The 14,131-nt window shown below is 33.8% G+C and overlaps 1 protein-coding gene across 7 annotated transcripts in view; it reads right to left on the reverse strand.

Moving 5' to 3' along the window:
- The window catches only part of LOC150099696 (SHC-transforming protein 1-like), a 238,812-nt gene that overhangs the window by 102,318 nt on the left and 122,363 nt on the right, over positions 1–14,131 (reverse strand). For 6 of the 7 annotated variants that reach the window (XM_090404438.1, XM_090404442.1, XM_090404439.1 and 3 more), the window contains exon 2: positions 12,521–13,042. In XM_090404438.1, coding sequence (XP_090260564.1) covers positions 12,521–12,712 — 192 coding nt within the window. In that variant the 5' untranslated portion in view covers positions 12,713–13,042. Of the gene's footprint in view, positions 1–12,520; positions 13,043–13,269; positions 13,603–14,131 lie in introns of those variants that run through there. The other variant, XM_090404440.1, reaches the window with a different exon arrangement.

Below are 14,131 nucleotides of genomic sequence, written 5' to 3' on the forward strand. Positions count from 1 at the left end.
ACTGTGTTTCCTAGGAGGGACCTCCCTCAATGAGTCTTGATAGACTTGTGTTTCTTAGAAAGGACCCCCCCACGATGAGTCTTTTGACTCCATGGAGGCCTGAATAATAATATGGCCGGTCTGGACTGGCAGACCAGATTTTAGACACCCCTTCACACAGGATTAGATGGAAGAAAACCAATGTGCTTTATAGACCTCAGGTTAGAAAAATTATTTTTACTCAGGCATGGCTATGAAGCATTCTCCTAACCTGAACAAGAACAGTTGCATTAATTTGCCAAAAATTTGGGGCTCAAGACCTACATAGTTGTAATACTTCTTTTTTTACAACATTAGAAAGTAACAAATTAGGATTTTAGCTCTTTTGTCTGTTACAATTTGAATTGTTTCACTTACTAATTGTCACGTGTTAACTGTAATATGAATGTGCTCTGAAGATGCTGGTTTGAAATCCAGAATAATATAAGCCAGTTAATAAACTTTTTTGTTTAACAATTTAGTTGTTTTAATGCCATTTAAAATAAGTTATTGAATATTTTTTTCTTTGTCTATTCTTGTCTTTTCCAAACTTTTTTCCCCAGAATCACAAATCAAAGGCTTTTTCCAAATTTTCAGTGTATTCCATTTTTCTTACAGGAAAAATCGAATCAGCAGTTCATCCTTTTTTTTTTAAACCATCTTTATTTTACCCTTATTATTGTTGCTGTTATTCTTTCATAAATCTTTGCACTCTAACACAGTAGTATTCCTATATTGTTACTAGACTTCCTCCTTGAGCCTCTTAAGTATTACAACAGATATTACAATATTGCTCCATGGTGTCCAATTAACAGCCATCACCTCAGCTCAGTCTAAAGATGTCACAACTATTTCAGTCTTTAAATATTTAGAAACTGATCAACTCAGCTAGTTAATTATCCATCTCAGAGGCTTTTCCATTCTTCATCTTCCTTAATGCTTTTAATAACTCTGCAAGATCCATTTTTTTCTATCTCTCATCTTTGTATTCTATTTCCAGTTTATTTCACTATGCCTCTCATTTTTGTTTAACAAATCTTTAAAATAATATTACAACATTACCATCTCCATTTCTACAAAAAAAAAACATTGTTCATTACTTCTATTCTTCATCAATCCATATAACTTTTTATATGGTCACATTCTTGCTGTGAAGAGGTTTCTCTTGAACAAATTCACGTCTCGAAACCTGAATTTGTCCAAGAAACCACCAGGAAACCTATAGGTTTGTCTGTTTATATGACCACTTAGATGGAAATGCACTTTGTTCGAGAACCAGACATTATAAAGAAAGGACAGATCGTCATAGACAATGGCCAGCGCATGTGCACAGTATTCTTGCCATGCAGCATAATCTGTTGCTGTTAAACAATGTCCCACCTGAACAACCTATGAAAAGGCACCCAGTTCCTTAAGGATTCCCTATAGTGACTCAATATCCCAAGTTTTACCACTGTTTGGTGCTGAATGCATTTCAGAGACTAACATGCTCCAACACGTCTGTGATTCTCATGTGTTAACAGTTCATGGTTATCCTGAATGCCCTTTGCATTGCAGCAGAACACTCCCAGTATGTCAGAACTTCTTGATTTAGGCAATGATGACACTAATGCTTAGGGCACACTTATGGAAACGACAAACAAACTGCTCGCAAACATGTCATCGGCTTGGACCATTTGCTCTACCAACTCAGTATTAACGAAAATAATGTTGGAAGAAAATATCTTTTCTTCCAACATCAACACCATTGCTACAGGTAAATTTAATGGTATATAGACTTTACACATGCTCTTCTATTAATGTGCATACAGTTGAACAGCATATCTCATAGCACGTGTACTGACGGGGATGTCAAAGTTCAGTACTGTTTTTTTTTTTTTTGTGCCATACCATATAATAAAACATTTTATTGATTTAATATAATAAAATGTTTATTATATTGAAATAAACATTCATATTCAATGACTATGGCTGCATGTAAACAGTGATTATTTCAATCTCATTGTGTCCATGCCAAGGATCAAAATGCTATATATGATTAAAAATATGTACTGATTTAAATGTGGTACGTAAATATATTTGTATTATTTAATAGGATTTAGCATGAGAATTTCCGAGATTTTGCATATAGGATGCTTGTTTATTACTGTTGAAATTTAGACAATAAGATTTTCAAATTTTCCTTGAATAAACAAACATTCACATTCAAAGGCAGTTGGTGAGCTCCAATCAGAACTAGGATTACTAGTATGTATCCCTCAGAATTTTTTTTAACCATCCTCCTTGCTCCATCTCTTCACTTAGGATCACTTCCTGTCATCTTTTCTTCTCCTTTCAAGCCAGTCTTACTAACATAAGAACAGCAGATTGGCACATTTCAAAAAAAGCTAAACGATTTATACTTATTTATAAAATCAACTGGCTATTATCACAGGTTAAAAATAAATCATCATCACCACCACTTTCTTTGCCTGGAGTATGCCATGTTACCATTTTTGGCTATTTATCTTAGAGGATTACTGAATATTGATATTATATCAGACTGCAGTGTATATTAGTCATAGAATCCCATGGTTAAATACCAATTTATCACATAGAACTGCTTAAAATATCAGTGATTATTTAAGGACAGTACAAAAGCTTAATTGTACTATCCTTAGTCTCAACTATTTTAGGAACTCTCTATACTCAAAATGTAGGAAACTGTCTAAATAAATTGTATTAAGTAATTCAATGAACAAATAATACAAGTAAATATTTATTTACACACACACACACACACACACACACTTAATATATATTCCTCATTGTCAATCTTATATTTGAGAATTTGAAATTTTTTGGCTGAGAGAATACCATGTGGTTCTATCTCTGATTAAAACATTGTATCGCTATCATATTCCTGAGATTTTACATGTTCATGCCATTTGTCTTAACAGACAGCCCATAATTTCTATTTTGTCTTGCATGGTCATCTTTAAATTATCATCTTTTCAGGTTATTTTTAATGGTGATTTCATTTAAGATATTCAGATTTGTCTAAACTCTATCCAAAAGAGCTAAGATTTTTTTTTTCTTTCAACACTGCATCTCAAAGGCCAAGATTCTCCTTTATTCGCTGTCCAGGATTCAGATCTGTATAAAGATAAAATGGAACCCAACTTGAGTTTTTTTTTTTTTGTAACATTTTTCTAACATCATTTTCTTTACAAATTTTTTTGATTATGAACTTGTGACGTCTTCCCTATTGCAATTCTTTTGATTTCATTACAATAGCTTCCACTTTGTTATACTGGAGTGATGGTACTCAAGATAATTCATTGTTGCATAACCATGTCAAAGTGAATGCCTACATCATTATTTCATCAGGGAAACCTTGATATTCATTTACTTCATCTTTCATATCATTTAAAATTATGTTTGTTTGTGATGATTTCTAAGTCTTCTTAGTATAATTTTTTTCAAAGATAACATCAGCATAATTAAGATTTTTTTATCTTATTAAGACATTCTTTTATAAAAGAATCTCAGTCACCAATGTAAAAAGAATAAGTATAAATTAAAACTGAGAAACAGTAAACTGAACAACTAGAAACATGAAGGGTTTTACCTTCAGTATATTCCCAAGGTATGTTTTCATTAAAATATTATTGACCTTTCTAGTTTAGTTTTTGGAAACCGCACATTATTTTTGTTTTAAATCACTAAGCTACAAGGTTTAAAAGACAATGAACTTAACAAAAAAAAATTTATTTCCCTAAACAAATTAAGCTTGCTATTATATTGACAATGATAACAAATGTGTTATCATTGGTCAACTCAACTTTCAAATCCAGAAGTAAAAAATTAGTTAAGCTATTTTTTCCCCATCACTTATTATTTATTTATTTTTAAGTTTTAACTCAAGGACCATTTTGTATACTGTTAAATTAGTATTTTGGCTGACTTATTCCATGTAGAAGAATCGGACATTGCAATGCTTCCCACTTATACCAGTAAGGATTACATTTGATACAATCCTGTCAAATACTTCAATTTATCATCTGTTGTGAGTGACAGAGAAAAATCACAAAGGTCAATTTCTGACTGGTATTATTATTATTTGACACCTCCAGGGAGTCCAAAGACTCATCGAGGGAGAGTGTGCCAACAGCATCGAACGATTGGTCTCCTTCCAACAACTAACCACACTCCAACTTACTTAACTGAGCCATTAGTAGCAGAGGCTCTACCAATCGACCAACCTTTGCCGATAACTTTAAAATTAATTCTTTTAGAATCCAGAAATAAATGACTCACGACCAAATTAAAATATATGCTCAGACTACACAAAAATGCATATTCAAAATAACATTCAATCTGATAAATATACAACTATTTGGAGACAAGGGCTTCTGATTACGAAATATAGTTTCATATCAGAGAAGAGCAATCATACATATACTGCCAATTAATGAACTATTAAATTAATATCAAGTTAATAAATATCATTAATATTAACCATCAGTAGTCTTACAGATCGATGGTGTAAGGCTGTTTATGAGATGTAATTTTTTTTTCTCTTTCGAAAGTTGAAACAGAAGTTTATTGAGTGTCTCTTTTCTAGAACTTTTCGTTTAAATCACACTATTAATCCGTCAGCCACAGGATAGGATTAACTTTTGTTTGAAAACTAATATTCGAAGATACAGTTAGGTATTCCAGTTTTAAAGTCCAACGCGCGAACAATGAACGAAATCCTCTCGTTCCAATTTTCTCTTTATGAGTGTGCTATTTGGTTACGGAAGCGCTCCAAATCCAGCTGTAAAGATGTCCATCTCATCATCTCTTCTCTGCGCATGTGCCTTGTTCAACATACGCGAGCAGAAGCTCAATGGTTGCTGCTCAGTCGTTAGCAAGGGAAAATGTCTGATTCACTAAAGAACGGCATCATTGTATATTTACGAATTCAGAAAAATCAATACCGCTGAAATTATTACAAATATTAGGTCTCTGGTAAGTACACTTCAATCAAGATCTCTTAAAAAAAAAAACATATGTGGCCACTACCAACAGTATGTAGTTACGAAACCGAAACTAATAGTGCAAAAACAATTGCAAAAAGTCATACGTATTATTTTTCCAAATTTAATTTTCCATCTTCACTAAAAATTGGGCCTAAATAACTTAATTTTTATTTGCTCCAAGGTTCGATACGAAGAAATCATATTTCCCATGTTGCTCCCTGTACGTTATTTTATCCATCTCGTTTTATAAGGGACAGTCCATTTGCACAAAACCTCTCCCTGCGTTCCTAGACATGCTTATACGACGCCAAAATGTTTTTCGGTTTCCAAGATGAAATGATTTCATGTAACATTCCTAAAATATATAACTGTTGCAGTTATATATTTTAAGAATAACTGATAACTTTTAAGTCATATATATGGATTTATTTCTGTTATCAAAATGTCAAGTTTTTTTTTCTTTCCAGCAATTTTCATAATGAAAACATTCTTTTTGAGAATATGAAAGTCATTGCTGAATTTATTTTGACACTGCTTCATGCAAAAATAGTTCTCTCTTTGGTGAATTTCATTAGAGTAAGGACAAAAATTTGTATACTGAAGGAAAAATAAAATCAAAGATAAAAACTACTTGAAAGGAATGTAGTGCTATGATTTTCAAGTTGTACTACAAACGAGTAAATTTTGAGGAGGCTTCAATGTATTTTACTTGAAATTTCACTTCATTATTTAAATTAATCATCATCATGCCTATCAAGGATTTAGGCCTAGAGTGACCTGTTCCGACCTTAGAAGTCATCGTTGAATCTTTTAAGAGGACGATATTTTCCCTATTGGCTTGTACTTTAAAGCTTGTTTTGGTAATCTTTCTGTTTTCATTCTTTGAACATTAAAATTAATACCAATTGAATTATTTTATTTACGAAATTAATTACGTGCTATAAACAGTTACTTTATATTAAAATACCGTAACAAGCAAACAAGGGTACCTTTTAAAATGCATCTATGTTTTGTTCCATTTTGTATTGTTGAGCTTTGTAGTCAAATAGCAAATTTCAGATCATTGCAATTTTTTTTTATTCCTTTTTGGAATAAATCTCAATCCTCCCCTCCAGATTATAGTTGCCTTAAAAGGATACCTGAAGAGTTGTAGTGGGTTTATTTCAAAGTATAACATCTGAATTAAGTTGATGAGTGACATCTCCAATTTCGATATCACGTTTAAGTTCATTTTGCAATTCATACAGATAACAATGAATGTAGCATGTACCCTCACCTTATATCTGATCTTACAAAACCATATTCCTTCATTTTTAACTGCTCACTTACAACTTAAGTACAAGTAATCTGTTGCTCTGTATACTGTTCCATTTATATCACATGTTTTGAACAGGTTTTCTTATCATATACCTTTTTCAGATTTACAAAGCTTAAATATGGGTGTCCTTGTTGTATTCTCATGATTTCTCAACTGTCTGAAGTAAAGATCTGGAACTGTTCAAGTTTCTCTAACAAATTTAGAGAAATCTAGCCTCTTCAAGTACAACAACTATTACCTAGAACACTCATTTGCAAAATTTCCTCCATAGTTCTGATATAGTTTTATAATAAAAACATGGTTACAAAGACGTTCTACTCCTATCATTTGGAATTTGACCAAGCCCTTCAAAATTATACAATATAATCACAGTAACAAGCTGTTAGAAGCACAAAACTTTCATACCTCTTTATCTAAGCATTTCTGATTGAATTTCATACTTCAGCTGCATTTTCACAAAATTATTCTGATTGCTTTTTCTACTGATATGAATACTCTTTGTTCTTTCTTATTTTCTACCACTGTTCAGTCAATGTATCACATGTAACAATCTTTTAAGGTAATTACTTCAAACATCCAGAATATCTTTATTTCTGATTACTTTTCCAGTACTATTTCCTCCATTTCTAAGCTTTTACAATAGCCTTCTATCTTCTTACCTCAGTCCTCCCATGATTTTTGTACTTTTACTAGTTTAACTATTCTTATGTGTAGTTTAGTTTTCTTAAATTTCCCTCTGTATTCTCTTCAGAAACCCGATTCCTTATTTCCCAGGAACAACTTTTGATATGATTTCTTCCTTTCCAGTACTGCCAGTCATGTGAGTACACCATGAAGTTTTTTTTTTTTTTTTTTAATCCTTGAAAAAGACAGTTTCACCAAATACTACTTATCCAAGTGAATCAGTGCTTTCTTGAGACAGTGCCATTAACCCAAAAGTGAATTTTGTTTTCAAACTCACTTCTTTTGCCAATGATATTTGTATATGCAAGTCTACAGTTAGCTTCTAAAAGCTGCTTCACTGTTCTTTTTATAAACTTCCATGTACACTCGGTCTTCTTGATTTGCAATGGCCATTCCATTAACATGTTCATTGTCACTAATACCTCACTCCTGCAACCCATGGACCAGAGTGTTATTACTGTCTTTAGGGCACGTTATTTAAGAAATGCTTTTTCTCAGGCTACTGCTGCTACTGAGGGTTAGAAACTACCAGACTTTTGGAGGAATATACTATCATGCAGATGCTACATGGAATGAGGTAATAGTGTATGAAAGATATTTAGAAGATACCACTAAAAATTATTCATTATGGCAACAAAGGTAATGCTGCTAGCTTAAAACTGGAGGCAGAGCTGAACTTATGCACAGGTGCACAAGGTTCTAGTTGAGGGGCTCTGAAAAATCAGGGCTCCAAATAATGAGGAGGAGGGCGCCCTGGAACACTATCACCTTGGGTCCTGCAAGCCTCGGGAAAAGTGTAAGTATGATCCTGACTGGAGTTTGATGAAGCTATAAAGCTTTGGTAGCTGTGGAAAAAAACAGTTCTCAAACAATAGTCTTAAATAAAGCTAGAAGCATAAAATTTTCTAGGGAAAAAAAAGACTAAGCTAACTCCCCCTCCCACAAAAAGTCTACAGTGAAAAAAACTGGCATGGGCTTTTGTCTCTGTTAACAAGGCATTCATTTGTTTGAGGAAATGGATCTCAACATGGTGATTTAACCAAGTAGACAATAATACAAATGCTTTATAGAGAAATTTGCAGAAAAGAAAGAAGACAATGTACAAACCCCAAAGATAAGCCTAGACCTTCCCACAAGTTATGCATCTGGTAAATCATCCTTATAATGCTTGAATTTGATTACTTAGCCACTCTGATGAAATTTCCAATTAATACAGTACCAACTTTGAAGACTTACTCTTTCCCCATGTATTTCTCTTACATAATATGTTGAGTAAGAATTACTCTTGCCCCATGTACTATTTTACTGATTAGTGCACAGAAGCACTGTACACTCGTGTTTCATTATTTATTACAGTACAGCAACTGTATACAGAAATGTTACATTATAATTTGTACATTGTATTATTTCACTATAAACAAAGAATAAAATTAGTTAAAAATATAGTTAATATGCCTGAATGCCAAATTGTGTAGGATCTACACAATTTGGCATTCCGGTATATTAACTGTTAGCATATAGTAATGGTTCATATAGTGATTTCTGACGTATAATCTTTGACTTGCAACAGGATTGTCATAATAGTACCTTGTCATAAGTCGAGAACTAACTGTATATTCTTTTCTGTATTATCCTCATATATTATACTCCATATATTTTTTGTAATAGATTTCACAGTTTGATATGAACACAGATGATTAAGAAAATAACTATTTATTAACCTTAAAGGCTAATATTTCGCTGGTATTATATCCAGCATCTTCAGAGCACACAACTCAAAGTTTGTTACAAATGCAAAACAACCACAATCCGGTGTAACAGTGGGGCTAGTAAAAGTAATTGCAGCATGCAACACAAAACTAAAGTCCTAATATGGCGCCATCTAGGTTTAAAAAAAAAAAAAAAAAATTCAAAGTTTTGAAATAGTAGTCCAAATGATAGTCTTAGAAAGTTTGAAAAAATGAAATAAAATAAAAGTAATAAATATTAATTTGGTCTTAAGATGACTGTCTCCCAAATCTTTGGTAGATTTATACAGCCATACTTGTTAAGGTTTGGGGTATGTTTTAAGGCTTCTGTTGATTCCAGGAACAACTTCTCTGACTTGTAGAAGCTTCTGTGCATTATTTTTGTTTCTTTCCAATTGATCCTGTGTGCAGGGGTATCCAAAGCATGGTCTGCCAGACCTGAAAGTGTCGGATATATTTTTATAAAGATAAAAAAAAATTTTTATCTTTATAAAAAATTTTATACCCAACATCAGAGCACACTGTGTGTGTTCTGATGCTGGGTATAAAACCCGTGAAATTTATCAGCGAAAATATCTTATTTAGCTTATTCCCTGGTGATGCCTTTTCTAGATCTGAACATATCAATAAATGTAAGCAAGTACAAAAGTGGTCTGAAAAGTTCTCAGCCTCGACTATAGATGGCAACACTATCAGCAAGCTTTTTTTTCCCTAAGTTGGTACATCTGTCATAAGCATCCATGTAAAATTGCAAGTCATTCTATCAAGTAGTTTGTTTTATACAGCTGTCTGAAACAAAGGTGTTATCTGTATCCCTTGAAATGGGTAAAATCGAGTATCGTGTGGTTATAAAATTCTTTGTAAAAGAAGGTTTAAAGCCAAAAGAAATTCATTCAAAGTTCATAAAAGTTTATGGGCACTCTTCTCTTTCGACAATTAAGAAATGAGCTGTCAAATTTAACCATGGCTGTACCAGCCTTGAAGATGATCCATGTGAAGGCCTTTCAAAAAGTGTAACAACACCAAAATCATTTATCAAGTGCACGATATGGTATTGGATGACTGGTGAGTGAAATTGCTGAGAATACAGCCATTTCAAAATAACGTGTAGGATATATTTTGCATGTAGAATTATAAATGAAAAACCTTTGTGCAAGATAGGTGGCGCACTTGTTCACAGCAGATCAAAAATGCACTCGCATGAAAATCTCTGAACAGTGCTTGGAGCGTTTTAACAAGAATAAAACTGATTTTGTGAGTTGATTTATTACTATGAATGAGACTTGGATTCACCATTACACACCAGAATCCAAACAGTGGACAGAAGCCTGTTCCATCAGCAGGAAAGGTAATTTCATCAGTGTTTTTGGATGCTAAAGGTTTATTAATTATCTTGAAAAGGTTAAAACAATAACCGGGGAATATTATTCCTATCTTTTAACCAGACTAGACGAAAAAATTAGTGAAAAAACACCTGGTTTGCAGAAGAAAAAAATCATCTTTCATCAGGACAATGCACCTGCCCACAAAATTGTTTTGCCAATGGGAAAATTAAGGGATCTGCACAATGAATTGTTGGAACATCCACCCTATTCCCCAGATTTGGCTCCATCTGACTTCTATCTCTTCGAAAAACTAAAAGTCTTCCTCGCTGGTCAGTGTTTTTCTTCGAATGAAGAGGTGATAGCAGCTGTAGAGGGGTACTTTGCAGATTTTACTGAGAACCACTACAGGGATGGCATAATGGCACTGGAGCATCGTGGGACTAAATGTATTAGTCTTAAGGGAGATTATGTTGAAAAATTAAAATAATTTTGAAATTATAAATTCGTTTTTTCAATTGTTAGGCCGAGAACTTTTCGGACCACCCTCGTATTATAATAATTACTAAAATTTTTATTAAATGAACTAATTTTATATAGCATTGATTGGGAAATAGATTGCCCATCTGTTGCATAATTTGAAAAGGTGGGGGGGGGGGATAATTTATGACTTACAAGGATTGGTTTGTAAAACAATCTTGAGACAAGCAATATGCAAGTTACTTTGTTGACTGTCTTAAATTAGTTAATATTAAAACATATTTGGTTCACCTTAGTTTCTTCAATGATATTTAGGAGATCGTCTTAATGTCATACTTTCAAGTATTGTGCCTTCCTCTACCTGTTATGTAATAATAATAACAGAGTTGTTATTATTATTATTACATAACACCTCCAGAGAGTCCAAAGACTCATCAAGGGAAGGCACCTACTCTACAACTCTGTCTCAATCCACCAACTACCATCATCATCTACACCAGCAGCATCTACTGCCCATCATCATCACCACCACTAGTAATTTCACAGACAATCACAAACATTCATGCCAGATACGCTGACCACTCAGCCAACCAGGCCAGAGTGAAGTGTTGAAAAATGTCAGACTTCTTTAGCATATCGCATCACAAAGTTAAAATAAGACAAGTGCATAATTATGATTTTAAAATACACTAAGTCTAATAGCATCCACATAACAGTATGTTGTGGATATTGTTATTGAAGTTGGGGAACAATACCATTTTTTTTTTTTTCTTAGTCTTCCATCCCCAAAAGGCTGTGAACCTATAGCATCAGCACCATTGATATGCTAAGGAATTTTTTATATCACTTTTTCTATTATTTATTTTTTTACATAGTCTGGAAACCCTGCCCTAAGCGACCATGTGCGGAATGTTTTCAAGTCACTTCAGGCCTTCAGTAAGCAGGGCAGTGATCTCGCCTCAGATGAACTTCATCTCACACCTGAAGACAATCACAAACATCCATGTCAGGATTCAAACCCACAACATTGTTGGAGAAGGGTGGGTACATTAACCATTCGCCAAAAAGGCTGATGATATAACATCATAACAATATCTGCACTACCTATCACACCTTATTTTAAAATAAGATAAATCACTAACTTAGCCTAGATTCTGCTTGTTTTCAGCAGCTTATATATGTTTTTTCAGATGTACAGTGGCTATTAGATACATTAAGTCTATCTGTACATACTTTTGTCCTCTAATATATATAGCTGGGCAAATGTCAAAACGAACTTTAGGTATTTGAGATCATCACTAAAATTTGAAAAGACATCTCAATTTTAGTTTCAACTGGACCATTATGCAACATATTTCCTATGAAATGATATAGCAATAAATAGTTCAGATGGATGAAACTCAATAAAATGTAGTATTCAGAATGAACATTAAAATTCATCCGGTCATTTCCAATTTATAAATGGTCATTTTAGTGGCAGAAGCAGACAAATGATATAAAATGATATGGTACAAATGATAAACAAGCAAATAAGCCAAACTCAGTACTAGGGTCAATTATTGCAATGAAGAATGTCCCTATACAACAATGATGTTATGAATTGCATGTTTTTATGACTATTTCCATATTTTGAAACTTAATGATTTTCAAATTATATTTAGTTGTATTTCTAATTTGAAAACTTAAATTCTTATCCCATCAGTTTTATCAACTTTTCAGTATTATGTGAAATCATTTAAGGATACTTCCCAAAGTCGAAGTTAATGGTAATAAAATCATTTTAAATAAAAACAATTTAATGAAATTGTAAATTACAAGCTTCCATTAGAGATGACTTTGTAATAAGTATTGTTCATTATAAAAGTTTTGAACTTTTCAATTGCAATTTATAATACATAAATTATATACTTCTGTCAATACAAGTATTATCAGAAATCAACTTACCCTTACTCCGTAACTGACTCCACCATCTAATACTTGCTGATCGGGATGTAACCACCCTCGTGGTGGCTTATTGATGAGACTGCCGTTCTTGGACCATTCACTCGGTAATCCTCCCTCATTATGATGACAATTATTAGCACTGCTGCTGCTAGCTCCTGCTCCTGAGATCCAATGGATTCTGGTTTTCGGCATTTTTCTTGAGACGTTTAGCGTTAGAAGGGTGCAACTGGCACTTTTACTAGTGTCGTACTCAGAGCTTAAAGTGTTTGTCGGGAAGCGAGTATATCTTTCTGCGAGACCTGAGTCCGTGGACGCTGCTGCCTTCCTCAAGACCTTGGATTCACAGTCAAGCTGTTTGATCTCGGCACTTTTTGTCCTTCTTATGCTGACCTCTGAATCTGACTTGGCTTCCGGGGTCACTGGCAATTCCGATTGGGGCTTCCGGAAAGTTTGAACTGGAAGTATACTGCTACCCTGAGTCAGCTCCGACCTGGCATCCGCAACGTTTTCAGACACATACACCTGGGTGTAATCATCGTCATTAAGAATATGATAACCGCCGAATGGAAAACACCTTAACATGTCTAATTACAAGAGAATATGACTAATTACAAATATATGTACAAATAACAGCAAAGCCAGGGTTACATGTTAGAAATTTTTCTTAGTATCAGAGATATAGAATATCTCCATAAATAATAACCGATAATATACAAGTAATTTTTGGGGAAGAGAACTGAGTTGATTACCGATGAAACACGGTCACGAAACTTGTCACCTGTAAACTGACATCGCTATTTCCATCTGATGAAATTGCATGTTACTAGTCTATCTCGACTTGAAATTAAAACTTGTGTCCTCGGACCATGAAAGAAAAGAAAACAAACTAATGGAAATAACAATATGAATTAAAAAAAAATAATAACAGCACACATTCAGTTACAGAACTAAAATAGTCCTAGATAGCCTTCTTTCGCTCTGATCTTCCACGGAAGAACGTACTATATCACAACACTGGCAAGGAGTAGAATAACTGTTCACGAGTGCGCAGAAGCGTACGCCCACGACTGCGGCTGAATGAATGGCAGCAGCCGGTGACATTTGGGATGCACGTGACAGGAAGTCCTTCCCCCCACACACAAACCAAACTAAATCATTGAGAGTGTATAATTGAACATTTACAGCCTTTCATCATAATACTGGATTATGCAACATTCAATGGAAATTAAGAGATAGACATGCGACACGTTTCATCACAAGATTAAAAAAGAAAAAAATGAAATAACTTTGTAGACAAATTAAATACCTAGCATTTGGAGTTTTTATCACAGGTAGAAATCAGAACGTTAGTTAATATTCACAGCTACTGTATGTTATATACTAAGAATTGCAATGTTATTTCCTCTACATCTCCACCCCCTCCACCCCACTTCCCTGGCTTACTGTTTTTGCAATGCCGGAAAAACTCGAGTCAGGGCTACTTCCCCTTTTGACATTCTATGGCTTCCACATGCCTACAGCATGTAACGTTCCAGAACTAACGGAAACGGCAACAGCCTTCAATACAGGAAACAGATGGATGCTAGCAGGAAAGAGCTTTCTTCCACAGAT

The sequence above is a fragment of the Typopeltis vanoorti genome, chromosome 14 (genome assembly GCF_054136105.1).
Source record: "Typopeltis vanoorti isolate ZY-2024b chromosome 14, IOZ_Tvanoo_1.0, whole genome shotgun sequence".
Classification (NCBI taxonomy): domain Eukaryota; kingdom Metazoa; phylum Arthropoda; class Arachnida; order Uropygi; family Thelyphonidae; genus Typopeltis; species Typopeltis vanoorti.